Raw genomic sequence first — 22,285 nt, 5'->3', positions numbered from 1 at the left:
ATCCGTGGTGAGGATCACCCGGGACGGGGCCAGGAAGGAGCGTCCCTGAAGAGAGAGGGGCCGAAGCCACCACTGAAGGGAGCCCCTGGTCTGTGGCGACAGAGCCACTAACCTGTGCAAGGAGCAAGGTCGCTTGTCCCAACAGCGGAGAATGTCCAGCTGCAGAGGACGCAGATGGAACTGGGCAAGGAAACCGCTTCCATTGACGCTACCATCTGACCCAGCACCTGCATTAGGTGCCTGATGGAATGACGGTGGGGCCTCAGCAAAGGGCGCACCGCCAGTGGAGGGACTGCTGTTTGACTAAGGGCAGCTTCACAAGTGCCGACAGAGTCTCGAATTGCATCCCTAGATACATGAGCTTCTGGGTCGGAGTCAGAGTGGACTTGGGAAAAGGACAAGCCACCCGAATTGGACTAGAGTGGCGAGAGTGAGCGAGACACTCCGCTAACAGTCTGCGCTGGATGAAGCCTTGACTAGAAGGTCGTCCAGAAAAAAGGGATTACTGCCAATCCCCGGAGGTGCAGAACCGCAACCACTGCTGCCATGACCTTGATGAATACTCGAGGGGCCGTGGCTAACCCGAAGGGAAGAGCCACGAATTGGAAATGTTCCTCTCCGATTGCAAAACGTAGCCAACGCTGGTATGAAACTGCAATTGGCACATGCAGATAGGCATCTCTGATGTCGAGGATGCTAGGAAATCTCCTTAGGTCATTGAGGCAATGACTGATCACAGAGACTCCATGCGAAAATGCCGCACCTGAACATGCTTTTTGAGAAGCTTGAGATCCAGGATGGGCCGGAAGGAACCGTCCCTTTCGGGGACTAGGAAGAGATTTGAGTAGAAACCTCTGAACCGTTCCCAGGCGGGAACCGGTACAATTACTCCGTTGACCTGCAAGGGTGCCACGGCCTGTGAGAAAGTGGCGGCCTTGGAGCAGAGGGGAGTTGACAGAAAAAGAAGGGAATTTTGTTTACTTACCGTAAATTCCTTTTCTTCTAGCTCCAATTGGGAGACCCAGACAGTGGGTGTATAGCTACTGCCTCTGGAGGCCGCACAAAGAACTACACTTAAAAGTGTAAGGCCCCTCCCCTTCTGGCTATACACCCTCCCGTAGGAGTACGGATTCCTCAGTTTTAGTACCAAAGCAAGAAGGAGGAAAGCCAATAACAGTTTCAAAAACAAATTCAATCCGATAACAAGATCGGAGAACTTAAGAAACAACATGAACAACATGTGCACCCGAAAAACGAAACCCTAAGAACAAATAGGGCGGGTGCTGGGTCTCCCAATTGGAGCTAGAAGAAAAGGAATTTACGGTAAGTAAACAAAATTCCCTTCTTCTTTTTCGCTCCTAATTGGGAGACCCAGACAGTGGGACGTCCAAAAGCAGTCCCTGGGTGGGTAAAAAGATACCACATGAACGGGCTGTCAGACAGCCTCTTCCTACAGGTGGGCCACCGCCGCCTGAAGGACCTGTCTACCTAGGCTGGCATCTGCCGAAGCGTAGGTATGCACTTGATAGTGTTTGGTAAACGTGTGCAGACTCGACCAGGTAGCCGCCTGGCACACTTGCTGAGCCGTAGCCTGATGCCGCAATGCCCAGGACGCACCCACGGCTCTGGTAGAATGGGCCTTCAGTCCAGATGGAATCGGAAGCCCAGCAGAACGGTATGTGTGAAGAATTGGTTCCTTGATCCACCGCGCCAGGGTGGATTTGGAAGCTTGCGATCCCTTATGCTGACCAGCGACTAGGACAAAGAGCGCATCAGAACGGCGTAGAGACGCCGTGCGAGAAATGTAAATCCTGAGTGCTCTCACCAGGTCCAACAGATGTAAACCCTTTTCAAATTGGTGAACTGGATGCGGACACAAAGATGGCAAAGTGATATCCTGATTGAGATGAAAGGAAGAAACCACCTTGGGAGAAAACTCTGGAATTGGACGCAGTACTACCTTGTCTTGGTGAAACACCAGGAAGGGAGATTTGCAAGATAACGCCGCTAGCTCGGACACTCTTCGAAGAGACGTGACCGCCACAAGAAAAACTACCTTTTGTGAAAGCCGAGAAAGGGGAACCTCTTTCAAAGGCTCGAAAGGCGGCTTCTGGAGAGCAATGAGAACCTTGTTCAGATCCCAGGGTTCCAATGGCCGTTTGTAAGGAGGAACGATATGACAAACTCCTTGGAGAAACGTGCGTACTTTAGAAAGCCGTGCCAAGCGCTTCTGAAAGAATACGGATAGCGCGGAGACTTGACCCTTAAGCGAGCTAAGCGACAAACCTTTTTCCAACCCAGACTGCAGGAAGGAAAGAAAAATTGGCAATGCAAATGGCCAGGGAGAAAACCCTTGAGCCAAGCACCACGCTAAGAATATCTTCCACGTCCTGTGATAGATCTTAGCTGAGGATGGTTTTCTAGCCTGTCTCATTGTGGCAACAACTTCATGAGATAAACCTGAGGCCGCTAGGATCCAGGACTCAATGGCCACACAGTCAGGTTCAGGGCCGCAGAATTCAGATGGAAAAACGGCCCTTGAGACAGCAAATCTGGACGGTTTGGTAGTGTCCACGGTTGGCCTACCGTGAGATGCCACAGATCCGGGTACCACGACCTTCTTGGCCAATCTGGAGCGACGAGTATGGCTCGATGGCAGTCGGACTTGATTTTCCGGAGAACTCTGGGTAACAATGCTAGAGGTGGGAACACATAGGGGAGTCGGAATTGCGACCAATCCTGAACCAAGGCGTCTGCCGCCAGCGCTCGGTGATCGTGAGACCGTGCCATGAAAACTGGGACCTTGTTGTTGTGCCGTGACGCCATCAGATCGACGTCCGGCGTCCCCCAGCGGCAACAGATCTGCTGAAACACGTCCGGGTGAAGGGACCATTCTCCTGCGTCCATGCCCTGGCGACTGAGAAAGTCTGCTTCCCAGTTTTCCACGCCTGGGATGTGAACTGCGGATATGGTGGACGCTCTGCTTTCCACCCACGTCAAAATCCGCTGGACTTCTTGAAAAGCTTGGCGACTGCGTGTTCCCCCTTGGTGGTTGATGTACGCCACCGCCGTGGAAATGTCCGACTGAATCCGAATCTGCTTGCCTTCCAGCCATTGTTGGAAGGCTCGCAGGGCAAGATAGATTGCTCTGATTTCCAGAACATTGATCTGCAGGGTGGACTCTTCCTGAGTCCACGTCCCCTGAGCCCTGTGGTGGAGAAACACCGCTCCCCACCCTGATAGGCTCGCATCCGTCGTGACCACTGCCCAGGACGGGGGAAGGAACGACTTTCCCTGTGACAATGAGGTGGGGAGAAGCCACCAACGCAGAGAGTCCTTGGCAGTCTGAGAGAGGGAGACAGTCCTGTCGAGGGACGTCGATTTCCCATCCCATTGGCGTAGAATGTCCCATTGTAGAGGGCGCAGATGAAACTGCGCGAACGGGACTGCCTCCATTGCTGCTACCATCTTTCCTAGGAAATGCATGAGGCGCCTCAGTGAGTGCGACTGGCTCTGAAGGAGAGATTGCACTCCCGTCCGTAGCGAGCACTGCTTGTCCAGTGGAAGCCTCACTATCGCTGAGAGAGTATGAAACTCCATGCCAAGATAAGTCAGAGATTGGGTCGGGGTTAGATGAGACTTTGGAAAGTTGATAATCCACCCGAAACTCTGGAGAGTGTCTAGTGCCACCTTCAGACTGTGTTGGCATGCCTCTTGAGAGGGTGCCTTTATAAGCAGGTCGTCTAGATACGGGATGACCGAGTGACCCTGCGAGTGCAGAACAGCTACTACTGCTGCCATGACTTTGGTGAAGACCCGGGGGGCTGTTGCCAGACCGAAAGGTAACGCTACGAACTGCAGGTGTTCGTCGTGTATGACGAAGCGTAGGAAACGCTGATGCTCTGGTGCAATCGGCACGTGGAGATACGCATCTTTGATATCTATCGATGCTAGAAAATCTCCTTGAGACATTGAGGCTATGACGGAGCGTAGGGATTCCATCCGGAACCTCCTGACTTTTACGTGTCTGTTGAGCAACTTTAGATCCAGGACGGGTCGATACGATCCGTCCTTTTTTGGGACCACAAACAGATTGGAGTAAAAACCGTGACCTTGTTCCTGAAGAGGGACGGAGGTCACCACTCCTTCCGCCTTTAGAGCGGCCACCGCCTGCAACAGAGCATCGGCTCGGTCTGGTGGTGGAGAAGTTCTGAAGAAACGAGTTGGCGGACGAGAACTGAACTCTATCCTGTACCCGTGAGACAGAATATCCCTCACCCAACGGTCTTTGACGCGTGACAGCCAAATGTCGCCAAAGTGGGAAAGCCTCCCACCGACCGCGGGTGTGGGAATCGGAGACCGCAAGTCAGGAGGACGCCGTCTTGGCAACGGTTCCTCCGGCTGTCCTTTTTGGGCGTGACTGAGACCTCCAAGAATCTGAGCGTCTCTGGTCTTTTTGAGTCTTTTTTGACGAGGCGAATTGGGACCTGCCCGGTCCTCGAAAGGACCGATAACCAGACTGACCCTTCCTCTGTTGGGGTTTGTTTTGTCTGTGTTGCGGTAAGGATGAGTCCTTACCCTTGGAGTGTTTGATGATTTCATCCAAACGCTCTCCAAACAATCGGTCACGAGAAAAAGGCAAATTGGTTAAGCACTTCTTGGAATGAGAATCTGCTTTCCAATGTCTCAACCACAGGGCCCTACGCAAAACAACGGAGTTGGCTGACGCCACTGCCGTGCGGCTTGTAGCGTCAAGAACAGCATTAATCGCGTACGACGCGAATGCCGCCATTTGCGAGGTCAATGGTGCTACCTGCGGGGCAAATGCACGTGTGACTGAGTCGACTCGCGCAAGCCCGGCTGAGATAGCTTGGAGTGCCCATACGGCCGCAAAAGAAGGCGCTAATGACGCTCCAATCGCTTCATAGATGGATTTCAGCCAGAGCTCCATCTGCCTGTCAGTGGCATCTTTAAGTGCCGCTCCATCTTCAACTGCAACCAAGGATCTAGCTGCAAGCCTGGAAATTGGAGGATCCACTTTTGGACACTGGGTCCAACCCTTGACCACCTCAGGGGGAAAAGGATAGCGTGTATCTTTAAGCCGTTTAGAAAAACGCCTTTCAGGATAAGCGTGGGGTTTCTGGATTGCGTCTCTAAAGTCAGCGTGGTCCAGAAAAGTGCTTAATGTACGCTTAGGGTATCTGAAATGGATTCTCTCGTGCTGCGAAGCTGACTCCTCTACAAGAGGAGCTGGTGGGGAAATATTTAACATCTTATTGATGTTAAATATAAGATCATTAACTATGGCGTCACCATCTGGTGTATCTAGATTGAGAGCGGTCCCAGGATCAGAATCCTGATCAGTTACGTCCGCCTCATCACCCATAGATTCATCTCGCTGGGATCCTGACCATTGAGATGAATGTGAAGGCCCGTCATAGCGAGCCCGCTTAGGCTGCCCGGGGCCATCGTCCGAGTCAGAGTCTTCACCCTGAGGTGTATATGCCCGTCCCGGAGCTTGGAGGTAATTCAGCTGAGGGGGACCAGGGGGCAATGATTGCACAGTGTCCGTGGCCTGAAGTACAGGCCTAGCTCGCAATGTGTCAAGAATTTGTGACATAGTGAGAGACATTCTGTCAGCAAAAGCTGCAAACTCAGTTCCTGTCACTTGGACAGCATTCACAGGTGGTACACCCTGGGTCACGTCCAGCAGAGGTCCCGACTGTGCAAGCGCCGCAGGGGCCGAGCACTGCACACAATGGGGGTCCGTGGAGCCTGCCGGTAGAAAAGTCCCACATGCGGTGCAGGAAGCATATAATGTCTGTGCCTTGGCACCCTTGCGTTTTACGGACGACATGCTGCTGGCTCTCTGCAATGTGAGAGAGTCTATAGCCAAAGGGCGACCAGCGCTATGTAATACCAAGTATCTGTAGAAACAAAATACTAAGAATACTACTGGCACAAGAGGGGGTGAGCCCTGAGGGCTGCTTACCGCCCGCTGAATAGCGGGTAAGAGGCGCAGAATTCCTTGTCTGGGTCTCCCCGGCTCCCCTCTGCAGCTCAGCGTGTCAGCAGGAATGGCTGCCGGCGTCTGTGGAGAGGGGCGGTCCGTGGGAGTTCCCAAACAAAAGTGCGGGAAACAGTGTCCCCTCTGTGCCTACTGTGAGGGCTGGAGTATGTAAAAACGACTCCAGCCCTCAGCGCTGATGCACTGACCAGCGTCCCGCCCCTCTCCTGACTGGCAGGTCTGGGGGCGGGAACGAACGGAAGCAGGCCGCAAAAGCCGGGGACTCGAGTTATCAGCGCGGCCGCCGTAAAAGCGCGGGCCGCGCTGAAGTCCCCGGCGCACCACAAGTGCCAGCCGCGCCGCAGTCCCAGCGGCCGGCGCGACCGATTCCCAGAAGTGTGCCTGCTTCAGCGAAGCTGAATGAGGCCATCGCACAAGCGCCGTAGCGCTGATGTCCCCCGGCGCACTACAACACCCAGCATGCTGCGGTGTGAGCGCCAAATGCACGGGGACACAGAGTACCTTGAGGAAGCAGGGCCATGTCCCTGATGTACTCCGCTCCATCCAGCATCTTCTCCAGGGGCTGTAGATGGAGCACGGTCTCAGTGCCTGGAGACCAGTAAATCCCACTTCACCCAGAGCCCTGTAAAAAGGGATGGGGAAGGAATCAGCATGTGGGCTCCTGCCGCCGTACCCGCAATGGGTACCTCAACCTTACAAACACCTCCGACATACAGTGGGGTGAGAAGGGAGCATGCTGGGAGCCCTGTATGGGCCCTCTTTTCTTCCATCCGACATAGTCAGCAGCTGCTGCTGACTAAAAACAATGGAGCTATGCGTGCGTGTCTGACCTCCTGCGCACAAAGCTAAAACTGAGGAATCCGTACTCCTACGGGAGGGTGTATAGCCAGAAGGGGAGGGGCCTTACACTTTTAAGTGTAGTTCTTTGTGCGGCCTCCAGAGGCAGTAGCTATACACCCACTGTCTGGGTCTCCCAATTAGGAGCGAAAAAGAAAATCTGTTTGGCGGGCTGGATAGAATTCTATCCTGTAGCCGTGGGAGATGATATCCCGCACCCACTGATCGGAGACGTGTTGAAAACACACGTCGCCAAAGCGGGAGAGCCTGCCACCGACCAAAGACGTTGCTGGCGCGGCCAGATAGTCAAGAGGAGGCTACCTTAGTGGCAGCAGCTCCTGCTCTGAGGACGCGGCTTCGTGCGTCAGATGGGTTTTTGGTCCTTGGCTGAGTTAGTGGACGAGGCCGAGGGCTTAGAGGACGACCAGTTGGAGGAACGAAAGGAACGAAACCTCGACTGGTTCCTGCCCTGGACAGGTTCCTGGTTTTGGTTTGTGGCATGGAAGTACTCTTCCCACCAGTAGCTTCCTGAATAATTTCATCCAGTTGTTCACCGAACAGCCTGGGCCCAGCAAATGGGAGCCCAGCAAGGTACTTCATTGAAGAAGCGTCTGCCTTCCACTCTCGAAGCCACAAGATCCTGCGCATAGCGAGAGAATTAGCCGAAGCCACCGCAGTGCGGTGAGAAGCCTCCAGCATGGCAGACATGGCATAGGATGAAAAGGCTGAAGCCTGGAAGTTAAGGCAACCATTTCGGGCATAGAGTCCCTGGTGAGGGAATGCATCTCCTCTAGAGAAGCAGAGATGGCTATGAGAGCCCACACTGCGGCAAAAGATGGGGAAAACGAGACCCCTGCCGCCTCAGATACAGATTTGGCCAGAAGGTCAACCTGGCGGTCAGTTACTCTTCCCGCCAGGGAATCCTTAAGAGAGGTGTCATCAGCCACTGATACAACTGTCCGGGCTGAGAGTCTAGACACCGGAGGGTCTACCTTTGGTGAATGAGCCCACTCCTTGACCACCTCTGGTGGAAACGGAAAACGGTCATCAGAACCACGCCTTGGGCAGCGTCTGTCAGGACAGGCCCTAGGCTTGGTCACAGTGGCCTGAAAACTGGAGTGGTTAAGGAACACACTCCTTGTTCTCTTGGGCAAGGTAAACTGGTGCTTTTCTGCCAGAGAGGGTTGCTCCTCTGATACAGGCGGATTGAGGTCCAGTACAAAATTAATGGACGCAATCAAATCACTAGCACCTGCGTTACTTTCGGACAGATCAGTGGGGGACCCTGCGTCTCCTTTTAGGAGGATGGGGTCTGAGACCAGATTGAGAATCCTCTGTGAGCTTTGCTGAGCGAGCCGTAGCAGCAGAAGCGCCCTGAGAAGGGGGCTGATGCATGCTCAGCAGAGTCCGGGACAGCTGTCCCATGGAGAGAAGGATTCTTCCCAAGCCGGGGGTTCAGCCACCGGAGCCGGAGCAGCCGGAGGAACCACTGGGGATGAGACTCCAGGCTGAGGCACCACCATGTTAGAGCAGGCATCACAATGTGGTTATGTGCTCGGTACAGGCATACTGCAGTGTATATTGAGTACAGCCTTGCAGCCTTGCTGCTCGTGTGAGACATGCTGCTGAAGTGGGGGCTCTGAGTCAGAATGACCCCCAGCAGAGTACATAAGCAGAGTATATAATATAAGCCGGTCCACAACCGGAGGTTGTGGCTTGCCATACCGTCTGACATTCTGCCAACCCCTCTCTGTGACCCCCAGATCCCACAGCCCGGACCCCCAGAGAGATACTGCAGCCAGCGCCGATCGCTGTGCTGAGATAAGAACGCTGATAAAATGGCGCTTCTGCCCAAGCCGGAGCGAGGAGAGGGGGGCGGGGCCTACTCTAAGAGCGGGATCCCGAGGGCCAAGGAGATATACAGGGGAGGGAAACATTTCCTCAGAGAGGAGTGTCCCTCTCCTGAGCCGAACGGCCGCTGGGCGGAGCCGCACTGTCCCTCTGCATGATTGGCATGCAGGGGCAGTGAAAACGAAACTAGGCCTCAGGCGAAGCCGGGGCCTAGATTTAACGATGCGGCCGGCGCGCATGCACCATCGGCGCGGTTCTCTGGTGAAAACCAGAGAACCGGCCGGAAATGTCAGAATACATACACAGCACACTCTCCCCAACAATAAAGTACAAGGGACCCCCTGATAATAATGTCTCAGATACTTAGCTTGTGAGACGCAGGGCCAGGTCCCTGAGGGATGAGTGCTCCGTCCGGCAGGATCCTGAAAGGGCTGCGGATGGAGACCGGTCTCCTGCAAGGCAGGGAGAACCGTGCTGGCTCCCACTTCAAGCCAGAGCCCGAGGGATGGTGAAGGAGCGCGGCATGTAAGGCTCCAGCCCTGAAATCAACCTTAACAACACCGCCGACACAGTGGGGTGAGAAGGGACATGCCGGGAGTCCAGGCTTGGACCCGCTTTTCTTCAAACTCTTTCCAAAAATCAAAATCAGATGAGAATGCATGTGTGGATGTGTGCCTCCTGAACACAAAGCATTGAACTGGCTATATTTGGTTATCCAGGGGGTGTATATGCTCGGAGGGAGGAGCTACACTTTTTAGTGTAGTACTTTGTGTGTCCTCCGGAGGCAGAAGCTATACACCCATGGTCTGGGTCTCCCATAGGAACGATGAAGAAATTTACGACTATCTGTATACAGTCCCTCTGCAAAGGTTCTGTATCTGTCACCTTATACCTGAGTAAGGTGCTAATTCTGCAGTCCATATAATCTGTCGGTAACCTACTGAATTTCATTAGGAGCTTGACTGCAGAGTCAGACTACACAGGGGTCTTTTGTAGTCTGTTACCACGGAGACATAGTATTCTGCATTGGTGCTGTAAGGTTGCAACCGAACAGGTCCTGGACGAGAGGTATGTATCACTGAGGTGGCTAGCCTCGGTGATGTAAGACCTGGAGAAGAAGGCTCAAGCATGTATAGTATTGTGAGGGTTTTAATGGGCCCAGATTTTGGAGTCGGGTTGTAGTAGTAGTGACCAGAAGTCTTCAGTGGGACTGACCACTCCGACACCTCAAAACCAGGTTTTACAGGCTGTCCAGATCCTACTAAATAGATGTAGAAACTTGGCATAGTCAGGTATGACACGGTGGACACCACATCATACCTGACTACGCCTGTTGCGACACCTTCTGAGGACCCCCTACACGCCCACTGATTAAGGTCTTTGACCGAAACGTCTGTGCATGTGCTGGTCCTACAAGTTCCTCTCAATAAAAGACCACTATTCACATTTATCTTGAGTGCCAAGTTTCTACATCTACTTGAGACGGTTTTGGACCTTACTTGAGCACCCCCCAGAAGTGCCGTGTGTATCAACTCCCTCAGATCCTACTAAAAGCATCTGAGCTGTCTCTAAAGTGTTCTGTGTGAGGAGGTGAAGAACCTCCTTTATGTGGCCCAGTCTCTAAACAGATGAGGCCATGCAATTTATGGACTGTTTATTTTGTGTTTTGGTCCCGTTTTACCTTTTCTGCCCAAGAAAGGCTCTTTTTGTTTGGACTGTACCTGTCAGGGACATAGCTGCATCGCCTGCCTGTGTGAACGCTACCGACTACCATAGAGCTTCATCCACCACAACACAAACAGATGGGAGACTTTGTAAATATGTTTTTGATGCTGTTTTCTAGAGAGAAAAATGCCACGAGAGACACCAGAGCCAGAGTATGGTACATTAGAAATAAAAAGGGGCTACAAACCTGGTTTAAGTCAATCATGAAAGTGGACAAACCGAGAGAAACAGATTCCCGTGTTTGCAATCGAGTAAAGATCCCATCGATGGGTCCGATTTCGGCATAGGAGGCAGGGACGTAACTGCCGATCATAGCCATGAAGACAATGAGACCCACCTGAGAAGAAAAGAATCAATGTGAAGAGTCAGTGGGTTCTGCACCATAGCAGCACGGCCGAGATGACGTAAGGCCCGAGGAGACAGCGGACTCAGACGTGATCGGCGTCCCCGATTTATTGCACCTTTGTTGTAGTGGCTACCTGCAAACACATCGGGGGGAGCTGCTGCAAACAGATTCTTGTGACCCAAGTTGGGTTTAATCCCCTCATGACCGGGAAAATTTTAATTTTTATGCTTTAGTTCTTTCTTTCCCTTCTTGTAGGATACTACATTTTTTGTCTTTCTAATTGACATGGGGTTTTTTGTTTAATTTTTGGACAAGTTGTAGTTTTCAACGACATCATTCCTTTTAGTATAAAGTGTACTGAAAAATGGGGAAAAAAATTCTGGGGGAGGTGCAGTGGCTGAAAAACAGCAATTTTGGCGTCCGAATAATTTTTCTTTATGCCGTTTACATTAACAGTTGAATCATTTTCATAAATCGCACTCTTACAGAAAATGTTGATTTTTTTCATGCTTTTATATGTTTATTTTTCAATGGGGAAAAAGGGAGGTAACAAAAACATCTGTATTTTTTAAAAATGTGTTCAATATTTTTCAAATTATCTCTCCAGGAATGGAGACAAACTCTAGCGCAGTGCCACCTATTGGAAGTAGCGATCCTAAAAGTCAAATGTGGATTTTTAACAATCACAATATTTTTAAAACTTATTTTTATTACTCTCTCTCTCTCTCTCTCTCTATATTTATATATATATATATATATATATATATATATATATATATATATATATATATACACACACACACACACATATTATATCATATTATATATATATATATATATATATATATATATATATATATATATATACACACATACACACACACACATTATATATATATATATATACACACACATATTATATAATATGTGTGTATGTATATATATATATATATATATATATATATATATATATATATATATATATATATATATACACACATATATATACACACATACATACATTGTGTATATACAGTACAGCTACAATAGTTCAATGTATTCAATATATAGTAAAAATCCCAATCACCTTTAAACGTATTGGTATCCCCACTTGCCATCAGCACCCCCCTCGCTAATGGAGGACTCTCAACCACCCTTCGCAATGCTACACCTTCACAAAATTGAAATGGTTAAACAGTAGTGATGGGTGCTATGTCACAGATGTGTCACACATGACAGACAGTCCTGTCGTTTCCGGTTGTAGAAGGTCTCAGCGTTTGGCTACACAAGCTGCTCTCTGACTTTCCCTTTTTCCCTGCTTGGTGTTTATCCCTTCCTCTTCAGGACCCTGCTGATTTCCTCACCTTTTCAGTTGTTAATCATCAGCACTTAATTTGGTGTCTTTAATAAATACCCTCATCTCGCCTTACTCTGTGCTGGTGATAGCTCTTATACCCTTAACAAGTCTTCAGTGCAAGCAGTCGGCTTGCATTAATCTGGAGAAACTTTGTTGTTGTTGCTGTTCCTCTACCTGAGTCATCTGGAGATAAGTTATTTGTTCACTCCCCCTGGTTGTGATCCTTGTGTCTTCTTTAGGGCTTAGTGGGATTGACTAAGCACTCATCCCATCCTTTCCCTACCTAGGACCTATTTCAGGGTCAGCCAGGGTTAGGTATCCGGCTTGGCGCATAAGTGAGAAACCTATCTAGGATGGTGAAGGAAGCCGGGGCCAGCGGTATGTTTGGTCAGGGGTCACCATCTCCCCCTTCTCTAGAACAGGCTTTCCCTCTCCTTTCGCTATTCACTTGGTACTTTCCCATACCCAGCATGACAAGCTAGCTCTGGTTGCTGCTGATGGAGGCAGGCGCTGGCAGTGTAACATAGCAGTTACTTGCCTTGTTCTTAGTAAGTTCAGCTCCTGAGCCGGCTCCATATACCAGGACCCTAATGCTAAAGCTAATAATATAAATCTATATTTAGTGAGCTCCCCCTAGTGGTGACTTTAAACAGACAAAATGTTATAAATTTATCAGACGATGAATAAACTTTTTCCTATCCTCGGTACCTGTTTCAGATATACGCTCTTCCCACACGAGTTGGGCCCTGTCACGATTTTTATCCTCTTCTCTTGCTCTTCTGTTTCCATTGGATTTGGGACGAAAGTTCCAGAGCAAAATACCATAATGGGGTGTCTAGACAGAAGAAGACAGTATAACGCCAGCCACGAGGATATGAATATGTAAGACATGCCGGATCTTCCTTCCTTCTCACCTGCCTTCCTTTATATTAATGACGTTGTTTGAAGTGTAACATGGTCGGACATATCCATTCTCACGAGCGGAGACGGCCATGGCGAGGAGAGCGTCCAGCTGCCCGACGTACTCCGTCACCTCGTGTAAAACTGCTGACCGCTCCAGGATCAATGTCTGCAGCTGATGCATTATCATGGTCTCGTGGTCTGTGGAGGACACACATGTTAGGTGCACTAGTGGATTCCCAAGGATACATCCAACTGATTATTGATGATCAAGCCTTAGGATAGGTCTGTGAGTGTCTCCTAGTAATATAGGCTGGATGTGAGGTTTGTATGTCTCTCCCAGTAATATAGGCTGGATGTGAGCTGTGTGTCTCTCCCAGTAATATAGGCTGGATGTGAGCTCTGTGTGTCTCTCCCAGTAATATAGGCTGGATGTGAGGTCTGTATGTCTCTCCCAGTAATATAGGCTGGATGTGAGCTCTGTGTGTCTCTCCCAGTAATATAGGCTGGATGTGAGGTCTGTATGTCTCTCCCAGTAATATAGGCTGGATGTGAGCTCTGTGTGTCACTCCCAGTAATATAGGCTGGATGTGAGCTCTGTGTGTCACTCCCAGTAATATAGGCTGGATGTGACCTCTGCGTGTCTCTCCCAGTAATATAGGCTGGATGTGAGCTCTGTGTGTCACTCCCAGTAATATAGGCTGGATGTGAGCTATGTATGTCTCTCCCAGAAATATAGGCTGGATGTGAGCTCTGTGTGTCTCTCCCAGTAATATAGGCTGGATGTGAGCTCTGTGTGTCTCTCCCAGTAATATAGGCTGTGTGTAAGGTTTGTATGTCTCTCCTAGTAATATAGGCTGGATGTGAGGTCTGTATGTCTCTCCCAGTAATCTAGGCTAGATGTGAGCTATGTGTGTCTTTTCCAGTAATATAGGCTGTATGTGAGCGCTGTGTGTCTCTCCTAGTAATATAGGCTGGATGTGAGGTCTGCGTGTCTCTCCCAGTAATATAGGCTGGATGTGAGCTCTGTGTGTCTCTCCCAGTAATATAGGCTGGATGTGAGGTCTGTATGTCTCTCCCAGTAATATAGGCTGGATGTGAGCTCTGTGTGCCTCTCCCAGTAATATAGGCTGGATGTGAGCTCTGTGTGTCTCTCCCAGTAATATAGGCTGGATGTGAGGTCTGTGTGCCTCTCCCAGGAATATAGGCTGGATGTGAGGTCTGTATGTCTCTCCCAGTAATATAGGCTGGATGTGAGCTCTGTGTGTCTCTCCCAGTAATATAGGCTGGATGTGAGCTCTGTGTGCCTCTCCCAGTAATATAGGCTGGATGTGAGGTCTGTATGTCTCTCCCAGTAATATAGGCTGGATGTGAGCTCTGTGTGTCTCTCCCAGTAATATAGGCTGGATGTGAGCTCTGTGTGTCTCTCCCAGTAATATAGGCTGGATGTGAGCTCTGTGTGTCTCTCCTAGTAATATAGGCTGGATGTGAGCTATGTGTGTCTCTCCCAGTAATATAGGCTGGATGTGAGCTCTGTGTGTCACTCCCAGTAATATAGGCTGGATGTGACCTCTGCGTGTCTCTCCCAGTAATATAGGCTGGATGTGAGGTCTGTATGTCTCTCCCAGTAATATAGGCTGGATGTGAGCTCTGTGTGTCACTCCCAGTAATATAGGCTGGATGTGAGCTATGTATGTCTCTCCCAGAAATATAGGCTGGATGTGAGCTATGTGTGTCTCTCCCAGTAATATAGGCTGGATGTGAGCTCTGTGTGTCTCTCCCAGTAATATAGGCTGGATGGGAGGTCTGTATGTCTCTCCCAGTAATATAGGTTGGATGTGAGCTCTGTGTGTCTCTCCCAGTAATATAGGTTGGATGTGAGGTCTGTAGGTCTCTCCCAGTAATATAGGCTGGATGTGAGGTCTGTATGTCTCTCCCAGTAATATAGGCTGGATGTGAGGTCTGTATGTCTCTCCCAGTAATATAGGCTGGATGTGAGCTATGTATGTCTCTCCCAGAAATATAGGCTGGATGTGAGCTCTGTGTGTCTCTCCCAGTAATATAGGCTGGATGTAAGGTTTGTATGTCTCTCCTAGTAATATAGGCTGGATGTGAGCTCTGTGTGTCTCCCCCAGTAATATAGGCTGGATGTGACCTCTACGTGTCTCTCTCAGTAATATAGGCTGGATGTGAGGTCTGTATGTCTCTCCCAGTAATATAGGCTAGATGTGAGCTATGTGTGTCTCTCCCAGAAATATGGGCTGGATGTGAGGTCTGTGTGTCTCTCCTAGTAATATAGGCTGGATGTGAGGTCTGTATGTCTCTCCCAGTAATATAGGCTGGATGTGAGCTCTGTGTCTCTCCCAGAAATATAGGCTGGATGTGAGCTATGTGTGTCTCTCCCAGAAATATAGGCTGGATGTGAGCTCTGTGTGTGTCTCCCAGTAATATAGGCTGGATGTGAGCTCTGTGCGTCTCTCCCAGTAATATAGGCTGGATGTGAGCTCTGTGTGTTTCTCCCAGTAATATAGGCTGGATGTGAGCTCTGTGTGTCTCCCCCAGTAATATAGGCTGGATATGACCTCTGCGTGTCTCTCCCAGTAATATAGGCTGGATGTGAGCTCTGCGTGTCTCTCCCAGTAATATAGGCTAGATGTGAGCTATGTGTGTCTCTCCCAGAAATATAAGCTGGATGTGAGGTCTGTGTGTTTCTCCCAGTAATATAGGCTGGATGTGAGCTCTGCGTGTCTCTCCCAGTAATATAGGCTAGATGTGAGCTATGTGTGTCTCTCCCAGTAATATAGGCTGGATGTGAGCTCTGTGTGTCTCTCCCAGTAATATAGGCTGGATGTGAGGTTTGTATGTCTCTCCTAGTAATATAGGCTGGATGTGAGCTCTGTGTGTCTCTCCCAGTAATATAGGCTGGATGTGAGCTCTGTGTCTCTCCCAGAAATATAGGCTGGATGTGAGCTCTGAGTGTCTCTCCCAGTAATATAGGCTGGATGTGAGGTCTGTGTGTCTCTCCCAGTAATATAGGCTGGATGTGAGCCCTGTGTGTCTCTCCCAGTAATATAGGCTGGATGTGAGGGCTGTGTGTCTCCCAGTAATATAGGCTGGATATGAGCTCTGTGTGTCTCCCAGCAATATAGGCTGGATGTGAGCTCTGTGTGTCTCCCAGTAATATAGGCTGGATATGAGCTCTGTGTGTCTCCCAGCAATATAGGCTGGATGTGAGCTCTGTGTGTATCTCCCAGTAATATAGGCTGGATGTGAGCTCTGTGTGTCTCCCAGTAATATAGGCTGGATGTGAGCGCTGTGTGTTTCTCCCAGTAATATTGGCTGGATGTCAGGTCTGTGTGTCTCTCCCAGTAATATAGGCTGGATGTGAGCTCTTGGCGTCGACTGTGTTTCGGCACAAATGCTCAGGAGGTATGCTTTATATCCTGTGTGATCCTTTCCCCACCTATAAATGTTGATTAAATGTCCAACCTCTTATCTCACAATGGAGATCCCCTAGGACTTTATCCAGCTCTTTGGTCCGGGCGCTTCTGTAATGGAGTCGATCATTCGACAGAAACTGCTCAAGACAAAATGTTACAGAATTGCACAGATAATTAGGATGTGAATACACGTCTACCGCCACTATAGTGTATACGTGTAATATGTTTTAGTCACTGAAAGGAACAACTTGTTTTGCCAGTTTTGGCTTTATATGACATTTTCTAGTGTATTTTTTAACTATATGTAAAGGTGGCCTTAAAAGGTTATTCCCCTCGACACAGATGGATATTATCGGATGATAGAGCTCGGAAAAAAAAGCACTTTTCCAATTTACTGTTTATTAAAATTGTCACTCAATCTTGAGATATTAACACTTTTCTTTTGTTTACAGCTCTGTTGCCTAGGTGACCGTCCACTGCTGCTGTCTTGTTTGTAAGCAGAGCGCTGAAGCTGACGGTATAATGAGCTAATAGAGAGCTCCTGTGATCACGGCCAGCTTCAAAACAACGCTTACTAGCTCAATAGAAAAGAGAATGTAAGCCCTGTATACATTTGGCCACTGTTGTCACACTGTAGGGGTGGTCGGTCTCCTAGGCAACAAAATGTAAACAAAAGAAACGTCTTAATATCTCAAGAAAGAATGAAAATTTTAACAAACAGTAAATTGCAAAAGTGCTAGTTTTTACAAGCACTATCCAACAATATGCATTTGTGAAGATGGCAATACTGTAACCCTTTAAATGGGGTGTCCTGGGCTTTCCTTATGGTAAGATTTCAATATGATATCGGTGGGGGTCTGATACCTTGCATTGATCAGCTATCATACCCCCAGTCATCCAATATTGATAGGCTATCTAAAAAAAAGTCTTGGACAAATATACCAGTACCAGCATTGTTACACCACTATAATATTTGGATCACATGAAATATAGTCAGTATAGGTCTTTAGCTGAATCCACACATATATATAGGTTACTACGGGCACCCCTATCTATTAAAAACTAGCAGTAGCACCCGGCGTTGCCCGGGATAGTAACTGTCTCTCTGTCTCTTTCCCAGTCTCTGTTTGTGTCTGTCTGTCTTTGGTGGTCTGTCTCGGTCGCTTTCCCTGTCTCGGTCGCTTTCCCTGTCTCGGTCGCTTTCCCTGTCTCGGTCGCTTTCCCTGTCTCGGTCGCTTTCCCTGTCTCGGTCGCTTTCCCTGTCTCGGTCGCTTTCTGTCTCTCTCTCTCTTTCCCTGTCTGCCTGTCTCTCCCTGTCTCCCCACCGACATCTTATTACCTCACACATAAGCTTCTTATACTAACAATTTATTTTATTCCTATAACAACCAATCACATCTCCTATTAATGACCTGTAGTTCCAGGCTCCATTCACTTTAATGGAGGCAGATTTTTTTGGAGAGTAACTAAAGCGTGGGGATAAATTTTCCCCTCAAAACAGTCTATGACGTTCCCTGAGTCACATGGGGTGTCTGCAAAATTTCGTGATTGTAAATGCGACGGTGCGGATTCCTTAAGCGGACACACACAAACACACATACAAACAAACATACATACATACACTCAGCTTTATATATTAGATATGTATCCTTTCACAAATGGGTTAAAATCAACAGCAAAGACTAAAAATTAAAGTTTGATTGCTCCTCTATATAACACAGGAGAAACCAAAAGTGTAAGTGGATCTATTAATTCTGTCCAGCAGAGGGCAGCATACTGTGGAGGATATACCAGGTAGTGAATGTATACAGTCTATACCGTATGTGTCTAATCATATATTCAGCAAAAGTAACAATTGTCTCACCATGAAATCCAGACCTTCGATCTCGAAGTCGCTCTTTTCCTGCATTTGCGGGAGGCGCTCGAAAGAAAGCAGGAATCCTATCTGCAGGTGATAAAAGGCCATCAATTAATGCTATTCTCTGTAGAGTGAAACGTTAACAATTCCTTACTGATTTCAAGACCTCTGCTTGCTGTCATTCATTAGTAATTAGAGATGAGAGAATGGATTCATTTTTAAAAAAAAAAAAAAAAAAAAATCACATTTGTTACGAATTTCCCCCAAAAAAATTAGGTTAGCCGTAAACCACATTTGTTTGTGATCCAATTAGAATAAAAAAAAATGTAGGCCAAAATGTTGTAACTTTTCTGGATTCTTAGGACCGAGAAGGGGTTAACAATAAAAGAAAAATCTTATATTCCCCCTCTCCTGCTCCTCTGTCTTTTCCATCTTCTTCTCTTTTCGGCTTTCCGGTCATGTGAGGCACCACATAAGATGTCAATGATGATGTCAGATTTCCACCAGGGGGCGCAGAAGCAGAATGGAGATTGAACTCCAAGGAGCAGTTAGAGTAAGGCCCACTAGAGGGCACACGCACCAGTAAAAGAGAAGTCAGCAAGATTAAGGCCCTGTGCGCACTTACCGGATTTTGCCGCGGATTTTTTGCGGTTTTGCTGCATGTTTCACTGCAGAAAATGTTCATAACATCTCTGCAGTGAATCACCAGCAAAACCTATGGGAAAAAAAAATCCTGTGCGCACTAGGCGGATTTTGACAGCTGCATGTTTTGCTGCGGGATTCCCGCAGCAAAAACGATTGCATGTCAATTCTTTTACGCACGTCGCCGCGGGATTTCACTCCATTGACTCCAATGTAATCGTGAAATCCCGCAGGGAATAACGCAGGCAGCAAATTCTGTGCGGTTCACTGCGTTATTCCCTGCGGTATTCCCTGCGGTATTTCGCGGTTTACCTCCGGTAATGTACATCGCTTGTCTGCGGTTTTGCAGGGAAGTGATGTCATTACAGGAAGAGAGTAAACAAACAGACAGACACAGACACAGAACACATAGACACAGACACATAGAACACACATAGAAAGCAAATGGAAATATAGAAAACAAAACACGTGGGCTCCGCTGCATATTTACCGTCCAGCCGAGGTAAGCACACAGCGGCGGCCCGGTATTCTCAGGCTGGGGAGGGAGAGGGGCAGGGGTAATGTCCCCCGCCTCACTCCCCCTCCGGCAGCCGAGAATATCAGCCGCAGCTGCCCCGGCACTGTCGCATGCATTATGCGGCAGTACCGGCGTGTCCCCGGCTCTTCCTGCCGCCGTGTAGCAGTGGCAGTCAGGGTAATACAAGGGGTTAATGGTGGCGGATCACTGCCATTAACTCCAGGCTTGATCATGGCAGCGTCTATGTGACAGCTGACATGATCAACCCGTAAGTAAAGTGAATAAAACACACCAAAAAATCCTTTATTTTAAATAAAAACACAAACAAGCCTCGTTCACCCTTTTATTAACCCCTCCCGAAACAAAGCTCCGGCGTAATCCACAGCTCCAGCATAATCCACAGGTCCTGCGCTGCTTCCATCCAGCCGCGACCGACACACAGCGCTGAATGAATGCAGCCTCGCAGCAGACAGAAGAGGTAATTACCGGTCATTTCCCACGGCCGGTAATGTGAACTCACTGCCGACCGTGGGAAATGCAGCGATCTGTCCTCTATCTATCCCTCTATCTATTCTTCTGTCTCTTTATCTATCTATCTAAGAAGGAAATGATTTTTTTTTTTCTTTTTTTTCAATGTGCTTTATTGCATTGAATGCAATAAGCACATGTACCAACCCGCACGCGGCAAAACCGCGGCAATACCGCGAACAATACCGCGGTAAAACCGCGGCAAACCGCATGCGGTTTTCGGGTGTGGTTTTACGCGGTTTTTTACCGCGGGTGCGGTAATCTTTGAGAGCATGCGGAATTTTCTCAAGAAAATTCCATTTCCCAGTGCGCACATAGCCTAAAGGGTGCTTTGCACGTTGCGACATCGCTACTGCGATATCGTCGAGGTCAAATCGAAAGTGACGGCGCCAGTAACAACATCACAACGTGTAAAGCCTAGATGCGCCGATAAACTATCGCAAAAGCGTTGTAAATCGGCGATCTGTGTAGTGTCGGTCATTTCCATAATGTCGCACCAATAGGAGATACGATGTTGTTCCTCGTTCCTGCGGCAGCGCACATCGCTGTGTATGAAGCCGCAGGAGCGAGGAGCATCTCCTTACCTGCCTCCACCGGCTATGCGGAAGGGAGGAGGTGGGCGGGATGTTTACGTCCTGCTCATCTCCGCCCCTCCGCTTCTATTGGCCGCCTGCCGTGTGAAGTCGCTGTGACACCGCACGACCCGCCCCCTTAGGAAGGAGGCGGTTCGCCGGCCAGAGCGACGTCGCAGGGCAGGTAAGTGCGTGTGAAGCTGCCGTAGCGATAATGTTCGCTACGGCAGCTATCACAAGAGATCGCATGTGCGACGGGGGCGGGGACTATCGCGCTCTGCATCGCTAGCATCGGCTAGCGATGTCGCAGCGTGCAAAGTATCCCTATGTCTTAACCAGGAAGTCACGTCTGAACAGAGGGGTGAGCAAGCCGTAAACAGATGGAAGCAGGAGGGTCAGGAGCCAAGAGGTCACGTCAAAAGCCAAAAAGGGGAAACAGAGCCGTGGTCAGGAAACCTTAACGAGGTCAGAGGCCGGGAGAGCAAGTAAGTACAAAGAAGGGGGAGGGGACCGAGACACAGAACGGGACCGGGGTCTGGGAGACAGGGCACACAAACAGTACAAGGGAAACGGAGGTCAAGGAGCTGGGTAGCGGGATGGATCAGGGTTAATTCACAAGAACCAGTTGCGCACGCCGCAGAACAGGAACTATTACCGGCGTCGTTCCGGAGGTCTCCACACCATAATTAAGCAGCGTGAGTCCCGGAATGAGGCACAACAGAACAGACACCTCCCACCTGACTATACCACGTATAGCCAAGCTACAGTCATAACAGATGTGTGTCTCACCCCCCATGACTGTGTGTGCCTTAATGCACACCCCAGAGGATCACAGGGGACTAGTAAAGAACGGCAATGCCCCCGAGGCCCGGGAAAGAGTAGAGGATAGAGATTAAAGTCTGAGGAGTGAGAGAAGTATGGGTTTAACCCCCACCCTGAAGTTTTGATTCTTAGCAAATTTATTCGTTAGCCCCAGATGAAGCTGAGCGAAACTCTCAAGATCAGATGTGAGCAGATTATCTTTGGTAGTGGTAACCTTTATGGTTATATTTAGAGGGAATGAAAGTCTGTCCTGGGTGGGCTCACAGATACCTGTACTGTGAGGAGTCGTGCCTCTGTGTGTCCCTGACCTGCACCTCCACTACTCTGCGCCCATTCTGTGCCATCACTTTCCTTCCAGTGCCCAAGTGCTGTCTGTCTTATTGCATGTAGTCCTCCTCACCAGCGGGATGTAGAGCACGCAGCAGGATGGTATCTGGACGTCCAGGGTCTCCAATTCCTTATGGGCGACGTCTGTTAGGAAGTCTGGAAGTCCCTGCATCCGGCGTTTCTCTGGAACATATAGATACAATGCCATTACTTAGATTTAGCGACTTTTGCTTCTAGCCGTAGCTGTCAGGTCATGTGGCGTGCGCCTATGACAACACTGAAAGTCCCACAGCACATAATATCCACTTACTGTCGTCCACGGTCGGATCTACTTGAGGCTTAATACAAAATCGTTTCTCCCTGACGCTCTCTTCAAAATCCACCTGAGAGAAAGAACAAAAAAGAAAAGTAGGGTTCAGTGATATCGTAACAGATTTACGAGAGAAATACAGGCCTCTCATATAAACCCCAAAATTCTGGGGCAATTCATTTTCCTTAATTTGTACACTGCATTTTCACCAGCTTTCCCCTCTGT

At 49.0% G+C, this 22,285-nt stretch overlaps 1 protein-coding gene across 2 annotated transcripts in view; it reads right to left on the bottom strand.

The window, feature by feature from the left end:
* The window catches only part of MSH5 (mutS homolog 5), a 72,711-nt gene that overhangs the window by 16,130 nt on the left and 34,296 nt on the right, over positions 1-22,285 (bottom strand). For both annotated transcript variants that reach the window (XM_075323455.1, XM_075323456.1), the window contains exons 14-20: positions 22,061-22,133; positions 21,824-21,933; positions 18,349-18,429; positions 16,534-16,621; positions 13,059-13,245; positions 12,853-12,979; positions 10,629-10,778 (exon numbers count right to left, since the gene is read on the bottom strand). In XM_075323455.1, the coding sequence (XP_075179570.1) occupies positions 10,629-10,778; positions 12,853-12,979; positions 13,059-13,245; positions 16,534-16,621; positions 18,349-18,429; positions 21,824-21,933; positions 22,061-22,133 (816 nt within the window). The remainder of the gene's footprint in view (positions 1-10,628; positions 10,779-12,852; positions 12,980-13,058; positions 13,246-16,533; positions 16,622-18,348; positions 18,430-21,823; positions 21,934-22,060; positions 22,134-22,285) is intronic.

The sequence above is a fragment of the Anomaloglossus baeobatrachus genome, chromosome 9 (assembly GCF_048569485.1).
Source record: "Anomaloglossus baeobatrachus isolate aAnoBae1 chromosome 9, aAnoBae1.hap1, whole genome shotgun sequence".
Classification (NCBI taxonomy): domain Eukaryota; kingdom Metazoa; phylum Chordata; class Amphibia; order Anura; family Aromobatidae; genus Anomaloglossus; species Anomaloglossus baeobatrachus.
This window is presented reverse-complemented; position numbering and strand designations above follow the sequence as displayed.